Source organism: Danio rerio, chromosome 3, assembly GCF_049306965.1.
Source record: "Danio rerio strain Tuebingen ecotype United States chromosome 3, GRCz12tu, whole genome shotgun sequence".
Classification (NCBI taxonomy): domain Eukaryota; kingdom Metazoa; phylum Chordata; class Actinopteri; order Cypriniformes; family Danionidae; genus Danio; species Danio rerio.
In genome coordinates this window covers 66,183,529-66,204,046 of record NC_133178.1, presented here as the reverse complement: position 1 = coordinate 66,204,046, position 20,518 = coordinate 66,183,529, and the positions used below count along the sequence as shown (strand labels likewise).

The window sequence follows — 20,518 nt, the reverse complement described above, 5'->3', positions numbered from 1 at the left end:
TCATTTTCTGGCCTAAACAGCTAAGACCAGGCTGGAAATGACTGGAAACCAGCCTGGAAATGGCCAAAACCCCTCTAAAACCAGCTGATCAACCTGCTAAAACCAGCCAACTAGCCTAGGCTGGTTTAAGCGGGACTTTTCAGCCGGGACTATAGAAGACTGTATGGAAAACGCCACAGCAGCTAAACCCGTCACACTCCTGATGTGAAGTTTGCCAAGCATAACGTGAGCGCACAAGCATCACCAAGAGAGCAACCTTCCAACATCCCCTAGGCCCTTAAATTACCATTACATGGGAATAATTAGAAAATATACATCAGGGGTCGTAAATGTGCTTTTACCTAGCTAATATAGACGAGGGATATTAGAAATACAACAGTACGTTAGGAAAACATGCCATGAGAGGACGCTGTGGAGGTCACCTGCTTCTCAAGAGGGAAGACTTGGTGGAAATAGGAACATATGGACTAGGCCTATTGAGGGCGAGTGCTACATATGATAAGCTGGTTAGCCGGTAGGAAAGACACGGGTCAGCCTGGTCAAGGGGAACACTCCATTGCTGAAAGAAGAATATAGGATCGCCGTTGCATAGCTGGCACCAAACCTCAAAAGTGGGCATAACAGACATCTGAGCCAGGCACCCGGCTGCTCCACTGGGCCTCAGAGGAGTTCTCTAGGGTTCACCAAACGGGGAACTTACCAGCAGAATAGAGAGAGTGCACGTGTCTCCGGAAGTCTCCCGCATTTCAGACCAATCTCCCGCAACCAACCCGTTTTGTTATGTTTTCCGGAAAACTCCTGTAATTTCATCCCCCTCCCTTTTTGGTAGAGTATGTGAACACCCCCGGGTCGCCAACTTTGGTACAGTATGCGATCGCAGTGGCCACCCAAAACCCGCTGCATTGTATCCCAGTACTCAACAGTGTTTTTCAGAGACCTCACTCCCCCCCGAACACTCCCTCCCCCCGGTCTCCTGGATTTTCAGAGACACATGTTCTCAGGTATGATATAATCTGTTTAGAGGCGCCGTGTACTTGCGCTGAAAAGTAGGCACCTCTCTTATAGTGTGCTCCCTCTCCCGGGGGACACGGCTCACTCTGGCCCACGAAGCGAGAGCGATGATGACTCTTCTGCTTGCTTTCATATTGAGTGTGTGGGACGTCCTCTAACCTCAGGCTCTGTGAAATCTCAGGGCAGCTCGTGGCTTCATGTGGGCACCGATCAGCCCTTTAAGTCCATCAGCATTGGAGGAGGTCATCAGGTGTGGGCCATCGCCCGGGACGGGGCCGTCTTCTACCGGGGCTCCGTTTCCGCCAATAATCCAGCAGGTGAGCTGTCAGATCAGTCCTGTTGTGTCTTTACACTTACAATTATTCAATCAGGGACAACACACACTTAATACACTAATACACTTCATTAAACATGCACACATAGGGCCCTATCATACACCCGGCGCAGTGTGGTGCAAGGCGTGGCGCAGTAGTCTTTTGGTAGTTTCAGCTTGGCGCAAGAGTGGTTTTGAGGCGTTGCGCTACGCTGTTTAAATAGCAAATGCATTAGCGCTCATATGTGCGCCCATAGGCGTTCTGGTCTAGAAAGGAAGGTGTTCTGAGGCGGACCGCTGGCGCGTTGCTATTTTGAGAAACTATAATAGATTTTTCATTAGACCAAAACTAACCCGGTCTAAACTCCAGCGCCGAGCTGCGCCTCGCTTACACACTGCTTAATACACACAAGAGAGCAATAGACAAATATCTTTACACATGAAAAAATGTAAATATTAAGGATATATATAGGATATAATAAGAATAGATATAGGATATAAATATAAAGGATTAAAATATTACAAAACATATTATTTTCCAGCCTACATAAATATGAAAAATCACTGCTTTTATGTCTTCTTCATCTCGGGAGGATTTTTCAGTTCATTCATAACAATTTGCTTCTGTATAATGTTATTATTATTAGCAGTATTATTTATTATCTGCATATTTATATTTGTTTTATTAAAAACAAGCTTAGATTTGCCCACCTGTCAGGTTTTAGATCATATGGGGCACAGCATGTGTTTTAGGATATAACTCAGGTTTTTGAGCACACTTCATTATTATTGTTCATTTATTCGTTTGCTGGAGATTAAAACTGAATTTAGAAATAGTTTTGAAACGAATATTTGCACTAAACAAACTAAATTAATTATTTATAGACTAATTGATGTCTGTGTGTAAAGGTTTCCCTATCCAAGAGCGAAAGTAGATCCATTATCTCTCATTCTCACGCAGTAGATGCTCTGTTTAACAGTTTTCTGTTAACTGTTCACTGTTTGCTTGTGAAATGCTCAGTTTTTCCACTTAGACTTACTTTGCGTCCTGTAAATAGTGAATGCGCTCTTGGCGTGACGCAGCTGGCTCTTAAAGGGAATGGGAGATGAGACTCTGATTGGTTTATTCTCAAAACACACCTATAACTCATTAAGAAAATAAACTCAACCCTTTTAGACCATGTGCCACGGCGCAAGGCAGATTTCCCGTCCTTAAATTAGCAAAAATGCGTCCTGACACGCCCTGAAAGCGTTTGCGTTTTGCGCTCTGCACATGGACCGTCAAAATAGAGCCCATAGAGTTCACCTATATGCTGTAAATCTGCAGGTTAACTATGTTTATATTTAACAGCTTAATAACTTGATTTGTTGTACACGTTTGTTATGGTTAGGCTATTTTATTCATTTACACCAGGGGTGCTTTAACTCAGTCCTGGAGGGCCGGTGTCCTGGAGAGTTTAGCTCCAACCCTAATCAAACACACCTGAAGCAGCTGATTAAGCTCTTACTAGATACACTAGAAGCTTCCTGGCAGGTGTGTTGAAGCGAGTTGGAGATGAACTCTTCAGGACTCTCCCTCCAGCACCGAGTTTGCACACCCCTGATTTGCACTTATCGAATGAAGGTATAATTCATAATTGCTTTGGTTTTGTCAGGCGAGTGCTGGTACCACATCCCGTCTCCACCGCGGCAGACGCTCAAGCAGGTGTCAGTGGGCAGAACATCCGTTTACGCTGTGGATGAAAGCGGTGAGAGCGTAGTTTTAGTTGTATTTATTTACATCCGTCTGTATTCGCCATCGCACAGAGTAAATCGTATTTAAATTACAGACGTTTTCTTTAGATGCATGAGAAATTGAGAGCACATGACCATTCATTTCTAATGAATTAGAGCAGGGGTGTCAAACTCAATTGCTGGAGGGCCGAAGCCCTGCACAGTTTAGTTCCAACCCTGCTCCAACACACTTACCTGCAGGTTTCAAACAAGCCTGAAGGACTCAATTAGTTTGATCAGGTGTGCTTAATTAGGGTTGGACCTAAATTGTGCAGAGCTGCGGCCCTCCAGGAACTGAGTTTGACACCTGTGAATTAGAGAATCTCTGATCTCAGTGTGTGTGTGTGTGTGTGTGTGTGCAGGTAATCTGTGGTTCAGACAGGGTTTGACACCCAGCTATCCTCAGGGCTCAGCATGGGAGCTCATCTCCAATAATGTGTGTAAGGTGTCTGTCGGACCGCTGGACCAGGTTTGAGAGCTTTTAAATTACGCATGCTTATTCTGTCTTAAACAGAAACACAACCACAACAAAGATGAACACTTTTTTTTTAGTTTTAAAATATTTAATTGACTTTAAATGTCACCTTCATTAGTGATAAAATCTGATCTCAGAAACGTATGGTGTTCCTCAAGGCTCGATCTTAGGCCCGTTGTTATTTTGCAATATTAGGCTGCTACCTTGCTCCTTTCTACTTCACCTCACTATATACAGCGGGGAAAATACGTATTGAACACATGGTCGTGTTTTTTCCCAGGGAATAATAATATCTCTAAAGGAGCTGTTAACATTGAAGTGAAGCAGATTTTGGTAAAAACCCAAAGAATACAAACATAAAAACAAAACAAATCTGAAAGGGTGGCACAGTGGCGACCCCTGATAAATAAAGGGACTAAGCCAAAGAAAATAACCTGAAGAGTGAGTATTGTGTAATAACAGTGAAGGAGCAAGTGCTGAACTACTGAAATGTGTTTTAATACTTTATATGAAGGCCTTATTTGACGACAGCAGCTTAAAGACGACTGTCATGTGGAGAATGAAGCCTCATGCATTGCTCAAGTGTGAGTTTCTCACAGACTTCAACAGAGTGTGTAAATCTGTGGGTCTCGTCTGTCAAATCTGAGCTTTATTCTGTATTCTCTATTGGATTCGGATCAGGTGATTGGCTGGGCCATTCTACAGCTTGGTTTTCTTTCTCTGAAAGCATCTGAGAGTCTCCTTGGCTGTGTTTTGGATCATTGTCTTGCTGAAATGGCTTCATCTTCATCCTCCTGCTGATGTAGATGTCGGACTGAAGCAGCTGATGTTCATTTACACTGAGGAAGGGCAGAGGCTTGCTGAAGAACTACTGAGAGATTTCAGCTGCTGTCTGGGCTTTCACAGCCGAACTACACCTCCCTTTCTTCATGTGTTCAACACTTTTTCCCTGCGTCATTTCATTTTATTACACAGAACTGACACAGTTCCTTATTGGATTTGTGCTCTTTGCATACAGTATATGGATTTCTTTGGCTATTACTAACATCCAGTGAACATTTTAAGTCTACAGCACCTTTAGAAATGTTTTCTGAGACGAATGCTGACGTGTTCAATACTTACTTTCCCTGCTGTGGCTTAAGTTTCCCCCACCCTCATCTATGGAAAGCTTTGCTTGCTCATGTTGTCCAGATCCACCTTTAGTATGGAGGTAAATCAGTAGCAAAACTCCAGAGCTTGCATGAGAGAACTTGTGATAATAATATTTGTATGTGTGGGTTGAATGTGACGGTTTGATCTCTCCAGGTCTGGATCATTGCTGATAAAGTGTCAGGTCATCCAGCTGAGAGCTCAGGAACGGTCTGCCACCGATTGGGAGTGAAGCCCATGCAACCCAAAGGCCTGAGCTGGGACTACGGCATCGGGGTGAGCACTTCCATTACCTCTCGCATTAGAATAGCTGTTATTTACCAACACAATTGGAGGAAATCCGGCATTAGTAATCCTGTAAATGAAAATAAAGTTGAGATTACATTAAAGTCCAATAGAAAATGCACATTTCAAAACATTTGACGAGACCTTTAAGCTTTTAAAGAAGATGCGAAAACATCACCGATTATTTTGTGCTCGGAATAAATCCAGAAAACATTACAAGCACACGAGGTTGAGAGGTTTTAGATCTTGAGCACAGGCTTGTCGTCAGCATGTCTGAGAGTGTCTTCTTGAATCAGGGTGGATGGGAGCACGTGTGTGTGAGAGGGAACTCAGTGGAGCTCCAGCGGGCGACTCCTCGCAGCCCGATGCCCAGACCCAGAGCTGAGATTCAGGTGAACGGCAATGCTGTGGGCTGCTAGACCCGTGCACACCTTCATCTTCATCATGCACGTCAAAGTTTGCACTTGTTGGAAAAACTAGGCATGGGACGAGGTTTACAGCGGTGTGGAAAAGTCAAGGTTTTAAAACCACCAAGAGCTTCTGTTACACTGCTCCTACAGGTACATCCAAGTGCTTTCATGACTATTTTATGTATTTACGGCAGCAGCATCTCCAGCAGAAGATGAGCCTCCACGTCAAAAGCTGCACAATCAAAACGTCTGAGAAACAAATCACTGATACACCAACATCCTGTAGAGCTGAGCAGTGCAGCGGCTTTACTGTGTATCTATGTATATTTGTGCAATATATTTGATTATACATTAGGGAAGAACTTATTTTAGAGCAGTAATCACCACTGCATGGGGTGTCCAAACTCGGTCCTGGAGGGCCGGCGTCCAGTTTTAGCTCCAACTTCAGGGCTCGACAATAAGGACTGCCCGATGGCCCGGAAAACTTGACAACTGAAATGAGGCTCTGTATGAGAGAGTCTGATCTCTCTGATTTATATTTGGTGATGATGTCTGTGGGTGTCAAAATTAAAGTGCACATTTTCGCTTATAATATATATATAGACACACTACTGGTCAACAGTTTGGGGTCAGTATGATTGTTAGATGTTTTAAAATCAGCTTCTCCTGCTCACCAAGGCTGCATTTATTGTATCATAAATACAGAACATATTGTAAAGGTGTGAAATGTTATTGCTCTATAAAATAACTGCTCAAAGGTAGTTTAGCATTTAATTTAATCATTTATTCCAGTGATTTTAAAGATGAATTTTCATCTTCATTACTGCAATCATTGAGAAATCACTCTAATATTAATTATTTTTGTTATTATAATCATTAATATTAATAGAAATAAAAGCAATAATGACTGGAGTAATCATTTTATTTGAAACTACTTACAGTAAGAAAGCAGTTCTATACAATTTTAATAAATATTTAACTATACATTTTTTTTTTTCATCTGCCTTGATGAACTGGATAATGTTTCTTTAAAACAAAAAATTATAAAATTGACCCCAAACTTTTGACCGGTAGCATGCGTAAATAAATAAATAAATAATATATATATATATATATACACACACACAGTTGAAGTCAGAATTATTAGCGCCCCTTTAAATTTATTTTCTTTTTAAAATATTTCCTAAATGATGTTTAACAGAGCAAGGAAATGTTCACAGTATGTCTGATGATATTTTTTCTTCTGGAGAAAGTCTGATTTGTTTTATTTCAGCTAGAATAAATGCAGTTTTTAACTATTTTAAACACCATTTTAAGGTCAATATTATTAGCCTCTTTAAGATATATATTTTTTGATAATCTACAGAACAAACTTTTTTTTTTTTGGTGGGGCGAGTGAAAACTTTAGCAGGGCAAGTAAAACTCTGAACTCCAGGACAGTTTGGACAGCCCTGCTATACCGGGATATTTTCATCTAAGGTTATGAGACCGTCAGAATCGTAAACCGGCCCATGCCTAGTTGACACCCGACCCGTCTCCATCCTCTTCCAACCAAATGTGACTTTATTTTTCTTTCTCCTGACTCCATTTGCCTGAAGAGCAAATCTTTTGTTCCACTTCTGTCATTTCTTCAGTGTGACTGAACTTTGGTTTCTGTCTGTGTGTGATCTGACAGCCGGGCTCACACGGTGCCATCTTTAATATAGTACACTAGGAGCGCAGCTTGTCAGACATCGAGCGTTGTCCTCATGTCACACTGTGAGATCTCCATCAATGAAGGCGTAAGATGGTGAAGTGTATTCATAATTTCCAGAGGATCCCCTGCTTATGATTGACCATGGCTGGTCCACACCTCTCAACAGTGGGATGTGAATATAAGGGATGTGAACACCACTAGACTGTTTTAAGGACTGCGTAGAAGTGGCCACGGTGCCAGTAATGAAGGAGAAGGGAATCTGTATATTTTATTCAAAATGTTTTCATGCCTAAATAAATGACAGCACAGAACAGATTCACATTTAAGAGCAAACGGCGCCCCCGGGTGGTTTGGCAGTATGGTCCGCGTATATTAGAGCCCTTGACCAACAGCTAATCAAATTTTTTGGCCCAAGTCTGACCTGAAGCCAGTCTTTTTTTTTTGTTTTGCCAAACATCTTATACCAGGGGTGTCCTGGAGAGTTTAGCTCCAACCCTAATTAAACACATCTGAACCGGCTAATTAAGCTCTTGGGAGATACTAGAAACTTCCAGGCAGGTGTGTTGAAGCAAGCTGGAGCTAAACTCAGGACACCGGCCCTCCAGCACAGAGTTTGGACACTCCTGTACCACTGTATATCTGAAATGTCTATTTCCAAAGCGTGCTCTCTCCTAGCGGTTTCTTTTGTGCTCCTATTGGTTTGATGATAGTTGTAGTGTCTCAAACACTGACACAGTCTGATTGCGACTGTAATTAATCGCCTGTCTGTCTGTAAAGATGTCAAACATGCATGGAAAAGGGAAGTCATGACGTGTGTCCAAATATGATGACCCATACTCTGAATCTGTGCAATTTGTCGGACAGGACAATAAGAGCAGTGTTTGTATGGCCGTCTTTATATGACTATGAACATCGTGTAACGTAGGCCAGCTAGTAAGTGCTGTGCAGGTAAACCTCACTCCTCTGACCTCTAAAGGTGCTCTAGCGACAGATGCTACAGGCCATCTTGAGCCTCCTTGTAGAGCAACCAGCTCCCATGCGGAAGGTCGCTGGTTCGATACCAGCTCGGAGCGGGTTAGGTGGTGTAGTACCAGCGGGGGTTACATTGGTGCCGTGACCCGGATGGGAGTGAGGTTTAAGGGGGTGAGTGTAACAGAGGCCAGCTAGTGAAGTGCTATACAGGTAAACCTCCCTCATCTGACCTCTAAAGCTGCTCTAGCGACAGATGCTAGAGGCCATGGTCTTTAGCCTCCTTGGTAGAGCAACCGACTCCCATGCGGAAGGTCGCCGGTTCGATACCAGCTCAGAGCGGGTTGGGTGGTGTAGGACCGACGGGGTTACAATTGCACAGTGTGAGCCCGGCTTTATTCACCAGAGTCACTTTGCGTCATGCACGTCACATTTACGTGTTTCTGTAGTTTGTTGAAGACTGTTCCATGTTTTGGGTTTGAGCATATTGTTTGAGTTTTATTCCACCTACATTGCTGTAACGTCCCTACTGTGATCTTAACAAGCACATGATGCTTTCAGTTTGCTTTTTTCCAATAAAGACGTGTTAAAAACCTGCAGCTTGTTCTTCTGTTAACATTTGTGAGTTAAAATAAAGATATTTTTTGAGGAAAGTTGATATTTAATCTGCTTTAGTGCTCACTTTAGAGCATGTCAAAGCACAAACCAAGCATGAAGACAAAGGAATTGTCTGTAGACCTCTGAGACAGGATTGTCTGGAGGCACAAGGCTGGGGAAGCTTACAGAAACATTTCTGCTGCTCTGAAAGTTCCAATAAGCACAGCCTCCATCATCCTAGTGCTGGCCGGACATCTAAGCTGAGTGATCGGGGGAGAAGGGCCTCAGTCAGGGAGGTGATCAATAACCCGATGGTCACTCTGTCTGAGCTCCAGCGTTCTTCTGTGGAGAGAGGAAAACCTTACAGAAGGACAACCATCTGTGCAGCAATCCACCAATCAGGCATCTGTATGGTAGAGCGGGCAGACGGAAGACACTCCCCGCCTGGAGTTTGCCAAAGGAGGACTCTCAGACCATCAGAAACTAAACTCTCTGCTCTGATTAGACTCAAACTGAACTTTTTGGAGTGAACGCCAGGTGTTATGTGTGGAGAACAGCAGGCAGCGCTCATCAGCAGGCTAACAGCATCCCTACAGTGAAGCATGGTGGTGTTGGCATCATGCTGTGGGGATGTGTTTCAGCAGCAGGAACTGAAGACTAGTCAGGATAGAGGGAAAGATGAATGCAGCGATGTACAGAGACATCCTGAATGAAGACCTGCACAAGAGTGCTCTCGACCTCAGACTGAGGCGACGCTTCATCTTCCAGCAGGACGATGACCCAAAGCACACCGCCAACATATCAATGGAGTGGCTTCACAACGTCTTTGAGTGGCCCAGCCAGAGCCCAGACCCTAATCCTATTGAACATCTCTGGAGAGATCTGAAAATGGCTGCACCGTTGCTTCCCATCCAACCTGATGGAGCTAGAGAGGTCCTGCAAAGAGGAACGGGCAGAAACTCGGGTGTGCCAAGCTTGTGGCATCATACTCAAGAAGACTTGAGGCTGTAATCGCTGCCAAAGGTGCCAAAAATAAAGATAAACAACTTCATTAAAGTAATCAACCTCTAAAAATAAGAATCCAAGACATACAGAATTTCATTGTCATTTAATTCCATAATAAACAGAGCAATTAATTATAAACCATTCCTTCAGTGACACTAGGCATGATCATCATCATCATCATCAATATGAAGTAAAAATATCACCATTTTTAAAATTTACAAGTTATAAGGACACGATGACCTGCATTTCCCCGCTCACCTCATCAGTAATTAGTCATTTTTTTGATCACTTCTCACGCGTGACGCGTCTTTAGCTTTAAATTACAAAAATCAGTCCTACAGCACGCACCTCACATCATTCCCAATGTACAGACAAAGAGTTGAACATTTATATACAGGAGAACATTTAAGTTACACTTAAAGATGTGCAAGATTAAGCAAAGTATACTGTAGAATAAAACCGAAGGGATAAAATTTCCAGTGGAACTGAGATCGAGTGCTGGTCACACACGGAGAGAGATTTCATTCATTACGAAGGGAAGAGAAGCTGCTACTCGCCTGCTGTTATAATCAGTATTTTCCAGCAATAACAATCTCCCAATCACTGACAAAATCAACGCTCTTCGTGTGTGTTTTGGTTCTGATTGTGTAGCTTCAGCTTGATTTCGACTATATACATTAGTTTATCTCCGTCACTGTCAACCCCCAACCAAAATAAAAGCAGCAAGATTGGCAAATATAGAAATGATTCACGGAGGAATGACACATGCGCAGAATAATAATATTAAGAAGAGTTTCCCGTCCCTCACGTGCTCACAAGCTGCTCCTTGAAGTGAACACGAGGGAGTCCGAAAGTCCAGGAGGTCGTGTTTTTCCTATCGATGCTACAAGCAGCCATCGCCTCTGGACGATCTGCTAGTTGCTAGTCATTCGGGGTTTCATATTTAATATGAAGTTCAGATGCTGAATCTTGTGTCGCCTGGATTTCTCTGCTAAATTGAGATATTGTGTGTATCTGCAGTGATTTAACATGTATTAATAGGTTATTCTCATTGCTTTTACAATGAAATACCTCAACATAAACACTGGATCTTGAGGAAAATGCTCGCTTTAAGAAGTCTGCATTCATTCTGATCTACCGCCATGGTGCCAATTATGCAGGGTGGTCAAGTTACTTTGTGCAATACATGCTTCAGTGAATTACATTACATATAACATCCATTTAAGCATATAGATTACAGTGTTGTGAGGGACATTTAGTGTATCCTACCCAGCAGCGTCCTCTGATTAGCTCATTTTGAAGTCGCTGTAGGTCAAATTATACACACTATGCATCTTTTTGGCTTTACTTTTAGGCTGTAAGTAGAAACAAACTCCTATTTTGTCTTTTGAACACTTCCGATGTTTATCGGTGGTCTACATCTGCAGTTTCAGACTGTCAAATGTGTATTTATATGCTCTATTAGTTTAATTATTAGTGTTATTATTTAGAATACAGATCGGAGCAAACTATTTCTCAGTATTAAAGGGCTGACCCTGCCATGCCCCTTGTTTTGATGTCCTTCAGGGGGTCAAACCCCCCTGTAATTCGCACCCTGTTTACCGCAACACGTTGGGGAGAGTCTCTTAAAGAGCATCAGGGTCACATTTCAATCCAAAAACCAGAGACAATAACGATAAATATCCAGGTTCAAATCATTTCACTTAGACGAAAATTACAATTATAATGCAAATACTTTTTTTTTCTTGATTTTTTTTATCATGTCACAGTAAAAATAGATCTTAATTGCACACTTCTGCTGTTTTGGGGCTGAAATGTGACCCCGGCTATGTTCTAGATGCATAAAACGCTTCATTTATTAAGAGTTTCTGGCTTGTTTCTATCCCAAACATCTTAAAATCTTTAAATCAGGAGGCATTTATTAGAAGAGCACAAAATATAGTCTGTAGTTCTTGTCTGGGTCACATTTCAATCCCAAATCTAGACACAAATAATCATTTATTTAGCAAAATTTGCATTTTAAATCATTATTTTATTTTATTCTGGTGAATATGACAATTATAAAGCAAACACTTTGCTATTATTTTTGTCTCCACAGTCATTTGTGAAGAACAATGCGCTTTAGTATTATAATATTGCACGTTTCTGCTGATTTGGGACTGAAATGTGACCTGGAAATGTTCTAGATGCACACTGCAACAAATGCTTTCATTGCTTTGAGTTTCTATCTCGTTTACAGCCCAAATCTCTTAAAATCTTTAAATCATGAAGCTTATTTTAGACGAGCACGAAATCTAGTCTTGTTTTTGTAGTCTGTAGTTCATTCGGGTCACATTTCAATCCAAAATCTAGAGACAAATAATGATATATTTAGCAAAAAATGCATTTTAAGCCATTCATTTCCTTCATTCTGGTAAATATGACATTTATAACACAAATAGTTTTTGTCTCCACACTTTACAGCCATTTGTGAAGAACGATGTGCTTCATTATCATCATAAAAATAGATTTATATTGTCTGTTTCTGCTGATTTTGGGCTGAGATGTGACCTGGATATGTTCTAGACGCACACTGCAACAAATGCTTCTGTTTCTTAAGCTCGTTTCCAGCCCAAATATCATAAAATCTTTAAATCAAGAAGCTTTTATTAGACGAGCACAAAATATAGTCTTTAGGTCTTGTTTGGGTCACATTTCAATCCAAATTCTAGAGACCAATAATCATATATTCAGCATAATTAGCATTTTAAATCATCCATTTCTTTAATTCCAGCTAAACGAAAACGACAATCATAACACAAATACTTTACACTTTAAATATCACTTATTTTTTCCTCTCCACACTCCAAACAATGTGCTTAAGTGTCATGATGAAAGAAAAACGCAATGAAAATAAATCCTAATTGTACAGTTCTCCTGATTAGTGGGCTGAAATGTGACCTGGATATGTTCTAGATGGGTGAGAAACCCCTTTGCACACTGCAAAAACGCTTTAATTACTGTCTTGATATAGTCGAAGCAACTCTTAAATCAAGAAGCATTTTCTAGACAAGCAAAAAATAGCCTTTTTTGAGCAATAAAATGCCACAATAAAGATAATTTTTTCTTAAAACAAGCTAAATAATCTAACAAACAGGGTAAGCTAAATGAACATATGTCAACGATTATTTCTCTTACACCACTGGCAGATTATTTAGCTTGTTTTAAGAAAAAACTCACTTAATTTTGACTCATTATTTCATTAAAACAAGATTATATTTATTGCTATTCTAAAAAATGCTTCTTAATTTACTTTATTATTAAATATTTGGAGCAGAAACAAGACAGAAGCAGGCATTTTTTGCAGTGCGCTGATGACTAAAGCATGCACAAAGCTGCATGAAGATACAAGGCGTCCTCATGTTGGAAAAAAACCCAAAGTGTTCCTCATAATTAGACTGCACTGACAAAAACTGCTCATTACATTAAGACTTATTAGCATCTTATGTCGGAAAAATCCCCTTCAGCTGCCCAGATCCCCTTTCATTTTATACAAACTCACTAGTAGAACTATGCGAGTCGTGTGAAGTGGTTCATTGTCATGAATGAATGAATCGTCCAAAAACTGTACAAAAATATCTGTGGAGACTCATACTGGACATCTAATCCGTCATATAAATAAGCTCGTCACACTTAAGATTTCACATTTAAAAAATAAACCCCCCAAAAAATCCAGTGTGTTCAAAGTAAAAGGCAAATATTGTACGATTTTTTCGATTGCACAACTCAACGTTTGAGTCTGTTGGCTCGTTTAGTGTTGAAATAAACTCGTCCTTAAGTAAAAATGGGGACACTAAGAAGGAAAACAGGTGAGGCAGGACACTTGGGAAGCGCGTGAAAGTCTCAAAAGCGTACGGAAAGCAAAGGTTTCCTCTGAATTGCACTGACGAAAAACATCGCAAATCATAGTTAATGGAAAAGCAGATCATTAAGCTGCATCTGATTGGCTAGCCAGAAGCAGACGCCTTCATATCCTCCAATAAATACCAAAATGCTGCCTGAGAAGCAATCGAAGCCAACATCTCTGGTTAATCCTTCTCTCCGTCTTCGCCGCTTCCTGAGAAAGATCAAACGGAAACGGTTTAGATTCAATTGATTCGTCAATGCATTGCGATTCAGTTTCTGAATCGATTCTCTAACGTTGATTCGTCTGGCTCATCTTACCCCCTTGCTCCATGTCTGAATCTGTGAGGTGTGTGAGGGAGAAGCTGGCGATGCTGGCGGGAGAGATGGAGAAGCGAGAGTAGCTGGAGGGGCTGGTCCAGCTCTGATCCAGGCTGCGGTTTGCAGGAGGTGGAGAGAAATACTTGGAAGCGGCCGAAGTCCCGCTGGACCTGCTGGCGGAATGATCGCTGGCAGCTTTTGACAGGAAATTCGGCTCTGGAGACGGGAAGTCATCATCCCACTCAAATGCACCACCTGGAGAAGAGAAACAAGCTTAAAACCTGAAGAGTCACTGATTCCTGATTGACCTCAAGTCAGGAGTGCCAAACTGGATGAGTTGGGTATAAATGGAGATTGGATTCAGCCTGAAATTGGTAGGTCAGCTACCAAATAAATAGGATTTGAGTTCCAAGTGGGTAGTATAACCTCCTGGGGATTTTAATTAATTTATTTAATGTCTGGTACATGACTCAGAGTCCAACAGATTGTGTTTTGTTATTGTTACACCCACCCAAACCTAAACATTACAGTAATCTGTAGTGTTTTATAAATATCTACACCTACCTCAAACCTAAACTTTAAGTAATTTGTGCCAAACTAGAGGAGTTCGGTATAAACAGAGGTTGAAGGCAGCTCCAAATTGGCCGGACTTGAGCTATATTTGGGTAGTAAAACCTTTAGAGGCTTTTGATTGATTCAACATATTGATTGAGACCAATCTATTGTGTTCTATTAATGTTACACCTAACCCAACCCTAAAGCTTACAGCAATGTAATGTGTATTTATATAGCGCATTTATTGTGTATGGCCATACACCCAAAGCGCTTCACAATCATGAGGGGGGGGTCTCTCAACACCACCACCACCAGTGTGCAGCATCCACCTGGATGATGCGACGGCAGCCACAGGACAACGGCGCCAGTGCGCTCACCACACACCAGCTATTGGAGGAGTGAAAAGACAGTGATAGAACCAATTCAGTGGATGGGGATGATTGGGAGGCCATGATCATAAGGGACAGGAGACCATGGTTTACACCCCTACTCTTTACGAGAATGACCCCAGAGAGTCAGGACCTCGGCTTAACGTCTCATCTGAAACAGTGTAGTATCCCCTTCACTTTTACTGGGGCATTAGGACTCACACAGACCACAGGTTGAGCGTCCCCTGCTGTCCTCACTAACACCACTTCCAACAGCAACCCAGTTTTCCAATGTGGTCTCCCATCCAGGTACTGACCAGGCTCAGCCCTGCTTCAGTGAGTAACCAGTCTTGGGCTGCAGGGTGATATGGCTGTGGCGACACAGTAACCTATAGTGTTTTATTAATATCTACACCTACCCCAAATCTAAACCTACAAGTCAGGGGTGTCAAGTTGGAGGAGTTGGGTATAAACAGAGGCCAGATGCAGCTCCAAATTGGCAGATCTTGAGCTTCGTTTGGGTAGTAAAACCTTTTGGGGCTCTGATTGATTCAACCAATCTATTGATTGAGACGAATCTATTGTGTTCGATTAATGTTACACCTAACCCAACCCTAAAGCTTACAGTAAACTGTTGGGTTTTATTAATGTTACATCAAGCCAAACCCTAAAGCTTACAGTAACCCATTGTGTTTTATTAATATACACCTAGAGAAGTTAGGTATAGATGGAGGTCGGAGGCAGCTCCAAATTGGCAGGATTTGAGCCTCATGTGGGAAGTAAAAACTTCTGGAGCTTTTAATTGATTATTTTAATGTCTTGTACATGACACAGAGTCCAAACTATTGTGTTTTATTAATGTTAAACCTACCCAAACCCTAAAGGTTAAAGTAAACACTGGGATGGCCAACTTTTTGGTCACAGTCCAGCAGCGGTTTGTGAAAGAGTTGCTACCAGACCAATAAAGTTCAATAATATTTACACCTACCCCAAATCTAATTTTTACAGAAACTGATTGTGTTTTATTAATATCTACACCTGCCCCAAACCAAAACCTACATGTCAGGGGTGCCAAACTGGAGAAGATAGGTAGAAAGGGAGGTCAGAGCCAGCTCCAAATTAGCAGATCTTGAGTTTCGTTTGGGTAGTAAAACCTTTTGGGGCTCTGATTGATTCAACCAATCTACTGATTGAGACCAATCTATTGTGTTCTATTAATGTTACACCTAACCCAACCCTAAAGCTTACAGTAACCTGTTAGGTTTAATTAACGTTACATCTAGCCAAACCCTAAAGCTTACAGAAACCTATTGTGTTTAATTAATATATACACCCACCCAAACCTAAATTTGAAAGTAACCCTATAGTGTTTTATTAACGTTACACCTACCCAAACCCTAAAGCTTACAGTAACTTATTGTCTTAATATATACACCTACCCTAAACCTACAAGTCAAGGGTGCCAAACGGGAGAAGATGGGTAAAAATGGAGGATGGAGACAGCTTCTAATTGGCAGGATTTGAGCCTCATGTGGTTAGTAAAAACTTCTGGAGCTTTTGATTGATTTATTTAATGTCTTGTACATGACACAGAGTCCAAACTATTGTGTTTTTTTTTTATGTTACACCTACCCAAACCCTAAAGCTTAAAGTAAACACTAGGATGCCCAACTTTCTGGTCACAGTCCAGCAGCGGTTTGTGAAAGAGTTGCTACCAGACCAATAAAGTTCAATAATATTTACACCTACCCCAAATCTAATTTTTACAGAAACTGATTGTGTTTTATTAATATCTACACCTGCCCCAAACCAAAACCTACATGTCAGGGGTGCCAAACTGGAGAAGATAGGTAGAAAGGGAGGTCAGAGCCAGCTACAAATTGGCAGATCTTGAGTTTCGTTTGGGTAGTAAAACCTTTTGGGGCTCTGATTGGTTCAACCAATCTATTGATTGAGACGAATCTATTGTGTTCTATTAATGTTACACCTAACCCAACCCTAAAGCTTACAGTAACCTGTTAGGTTTAATTAACGTTACATCTAGACCAAAAGTAAGCAAAACGACTCTATATCACTTCTATAAGATAAAGAAAAAGTCATTACCTTCTTCATCGGTGGAGCTCTCTGAGTTGGTAAATCTATTAAGGTAGCTGGAGGAGGCCACTGGACTGCTGAAATCTGACAATTGACTACTGGGGTCAAGAGTGTGCTCACCGAGTTCCTTTGTTGGAGTTTCCTATTTGGTTAAAAAACAGGGAATCAGATGTAGAAAATGCCTCTATTTGAAAAATCAGATTACCTTTAACCCTTGTCTTTTGCTCAAATATCAACACTAAAAAATGAGAAATTGTTTTCTTCAAACAGGGAAAACCAGCAACAACCAAGTATGCCTGATTATATGCTGTCATGGGTTTGCAATCAAAAAATATCTTTATAAATGGAAGTCAATGGGGCCACCAGCATAACGTAAGGGTAGTAAATTTACCCACAGTGTATTGTTGAATTTAAAAAAAAAATCCAAAGCATGTTCCCAAAATATGTGTCAAAATAAGATTTACCACCAAAGTCATTCAATTTGCTGAAGCGCAGAGAAAGTTATGGCCAAATTAAGCCTTAAAATCACCCCAGAGTGGATGAAAACATCCCCAACAACACACAAGGGTTAAAGAAAATCAGCAGAAAACCAAGCAGAACACCAGACCTGGTCAAACAGGTAGACGGTGACATCATCAAAGAATGACACTCCACGTCTACTATCCCCATCTCTGCCCTCTTCTGATGTGGCTTTAGCAGTCTGAAGGGTTTTGGGTTTCAGCAGGCTTTTAAGGTTGAGGGAACTGCTGTTGTCTGAGATAATAATAGGTACCGGGTGCACAACCTCATCCTCACTGCACTCAGAGCTGGAGCTGTGTAATCGGTAGGCACGCATATCCTCATCCGAATCGTCACTGTTCTCATCTTCTTCATCGGCATCCATCCCGTCCTCCGTGCCATAGGATCCATCCAGCTTTCCCAAATACCTCCCTTCCATATCTGGCTCCTTCTTCTTTGTTCCTTCTCCAGCGTACGTTCTGGTTAGTTTTGCATGAAGCATGACTTCTGTTGGAGGTGGTAATGAGGTAGTGGGCGTTTCTGGGACATCGCAGGGATGATTCTGGTTAGAGTCATCAACAGTCAATGGTTTTTCCTTGCTCCAATCTTCCTCGGTAGTGAGAACCAACTCTGGAACAAGAGTCTTTGTGGCCGTTATAGTTGATTCTACAGTAGGACCTGCAGATTGAGAGGAAGTCTCGGACCGTGAATGCTCCTCAAGAGCGTGAGCTACCCTACTTTCATTAGTTTCTTGATTATTCTGAAGCCAAATTGAAGAGCCGTTTCCACTGACGTCATCGCTTTTCTTGTCCAGCTCCTCATTGTCTGAGAAGTAAGCGGAGTCTCTGTAGTTTCCTCCTAAAGGAAACTCACCAGGTTCCTGTTGGTGATCGACTCCACCACCGTTTAGCTGAACATCAGGCACACTGTCCACTTCAGACACAACAATTTCCGGTGGGACCAGCGCCGAAGGCTCCACGGCAGCATCATTGTCTTCATCCTTCAAACCTGTTTGAGAGTTCCACTCGGGTGACTCCAAGTTTTCGGTTTCATACCCGCTGTCCGCAGCTTTGTATGGGGGCTGAAGCTTATTAACAGAAATATCCAATGACTGTCCATGCGCCACATCCAAAGAATCCAACGAATCTGGCGTTTCTGCAGAATTCTCAATGGTTGGAAGAGTTGATGAGGTGCTATCATCGAGAAGGCTGTCCTGACTTATTTGATCAAGACAGGAGTCCAAAACCAACAGCGAGGACATATCCTGAGTTGCGTGGTTGTCCAATAAAGTATCTTGATCGATGGCTTCTGATGGTGGGATATCCTTGGCTGTCTCCATTATATCACTCATTGAGTCACTACTTGTCAGACCTTCGGTGAGGCCAAGTTCTGTATACTCTCCAACAGGCGAAGTAGTAAAGCTTAGCTCAGCTGCATCGCTGATTCCTATATGCTGCCCATTGTCCTTTGAGGCTACGAAGCATTCTTCAAGGCTAGGGGGTTTGGCATCTATGCACATTTGTAGTGTATCTGTTGTGGCACTTTCAAGGGACTGATGACTGTCTGAGGGACTGTCAACAATGACCTCAACACTCTCAGAGGTAGACTCGGATGAGGAGTAATTCCTGGATTTGGGGGAACGCAAAGAGCCATTTGTGTCTGGCAGGTGGTTGCTACCTGTTACTAATATATCAAAAGGCACCATTGCTTCACGTCCTTTCAAAGGTGAGAGAAAATCATCTAAAATTGGGCTGACTAAGTCTAAGAATTCATCTTTGAGCTGCGCAGAACTGCCTGCCGATTTCAAAGACTCACCTGTAAGGTTGACACTATCTGAGACATTGGTCTCTATGATGGACCTCTTGATATTAATTGAATCAGGCGGTGAGACCTCAGACTTGTCCTTCATTAGACTGTTATCTTTAAGAAACATAAAGTTATCAGACAGTTTCTCGGTGTTAAGAAGCTTCATTACATCTGAACTCCCCTGATCTGAGATCTCCAGATGAATGGCTTCAGGTCCAACCCCTAAAAAAGATGTCTGAAAACTTGCCTCTTTACCATTAGCTTCATCTGAGTCCCTCTTTGGTAAATTCATCATCTCAGGGAGCTCCATAAAACCTCCCTCAAATGAATGAGAATCTTCCATCTTAGCATCGCCCTCACTGAAAATGTTAGTATGGTAAGGGCTGTCATGTTCACTTGAGGACCATATGTGGCTGTCCTGAAGAAAAGAGTCTTTCGAGTCAATGCTCTGATGAAAGAAATCAGCGTCTGTACTGGACTCATCCAATCGGACGTCCTGTAAGACTACGTACTGATTCTGCTCTGAAGTATTAGTACCCTCAGCTCCTTGACTGTCGCCCATCCCAATCTCGCTCTCATCGAGTTCCTCCAACTTAATAAAGTAGTCATTTCCAGAGGATGCTTTATGGGCGTCAAACACTGGCAAGGTCTCCGGGACTCTACCACCATCAGCGGCTTGCACTGTGGTGTCAGGGAAATGAGCCTGAATGTCTTGCCGTGGCACTGGAAAGAACATACTGTGGTAATTCAGAGTAGTGTCCATGGCAGATCGATTGTGGCTGTCGTAGTGGTCATGCTTGGCCGCTTCCCAGACATACTCAAAACTTAACCCGCGACTTGTTTCAGTGACTGTTAGAACCTCGTCCGGTTCTCTGCCATCATCGAACTGCTCCAGGATGGGGAAGGAGGAGTGGCTGACGGTGGCCTGTCGAGTGCTGGGATTGGGTTTGAGAGAGCTCCAGCGCTGCTCAAAGTCATCCTCCACATCTTTCTGACCCTGCATACGGAGGTACGTGAGCAGGCGATGGACCTCTTCAGCAGTGGCCCTCTTGTCCGCAGGTAGCCAACAAAACTGTAGAACTTCATACCTGTATATCAAAGCAAAAAAATAACGTTTAAGCCTTATACCCAACCTAAATCGAAAAAATCCCATTCCCACATACAGTGGTGTAACTCCAAAATTTGGTATCACTATTTGGGGGATTTCAGTCTAGATTTTTCAACCCAAATCAAAAGGCTTCACATTCCCACATACAGAGTTGCAACGACAAGATTTGGTATCACTATTTGGGGGATTTCCATCTGGATTTT

The 20,518-nt window shown here is 42.0% G+C and overlaps 2 protein-coding genes across 11 annotated transcripts in view; one reads left to right on the top strand and one right to left on the bottom strand.

Annotated features, from left to right (window-relative positions):
• Positions 1–8,680, top strand: part of tecpr1b (tectonin beta-propeller repeat containing 1b) — a 45,382-nt gene extending 36,702 nt beyond the window's left edge. The window contains exons 21-27 of one of the 7 annotated variants that reach the window (XR_012401299.1): positions 1,193–1,328; positions 2,980–3,072; positions 3,460–3,566; positions 4,878–4,997; positions 5,303–5,398; positions 7,092–7,581; positions 7,702–8,680. Coding sequence is in view for 2 of the 7 variants with exons in the window: in XM_073945219.1 (XP_073801320.1) it covers positions 1,193–1,328; positions 2,980–3,072; positions 3,460–3,566; positions 4,878–4,997; positions 5,303–5,398; positions 7,092–7,130 (591 nt within the window). In the remaining 5 variants the exon portion in view is untranslated. Of the gene's footprint in view, positions 1–1,192; positions 1,329–2,979; positions 3,073–3,459; positions 3,567–4,877; positions 4,998–5,302; positions 5,825–6,935 lie in introns of all 7 variants that reach the window. The other 6 variants (XR_012401303.1, XR_012401302.1, XR_012401301.1 and 3 more) reach the window with 6 other exon arrangements.
• A 1,091-nt stretch (positions 8,681–9,771) lies between these two features.
• Positions 9,772–20,518, bottom strand: part of lmtk2 (lemur tyrosine kinase 2) — a 66,641-nt gene continuing 55,894 nt past the window's right edge. For 2 of the 4 annotated variants that reach the window (XR_012400068.1, XR_012400072.1), the window contains exons 11-15: positions 17,511–20,295; positions 16,913–17,045; positions 13,887–14,141; positions 12,932–13,779; positions 9,772–12,799 (exon numbers count right to left, since the gene is read on the bottom strand). Coding sequence is in view for 2 of the 4 variants with exons in the window: in XM_687995.9 (XP_693087.3) it covers positions 13,751–13,779; positions 13,887–14,141; positions 16,913–17,045; positions 17,511–20,295 (3,202 nt within the window). In the remaining 2 variants the exon portion in view is untranslated. 4 annotated transcript variants of the gene reach the window in all.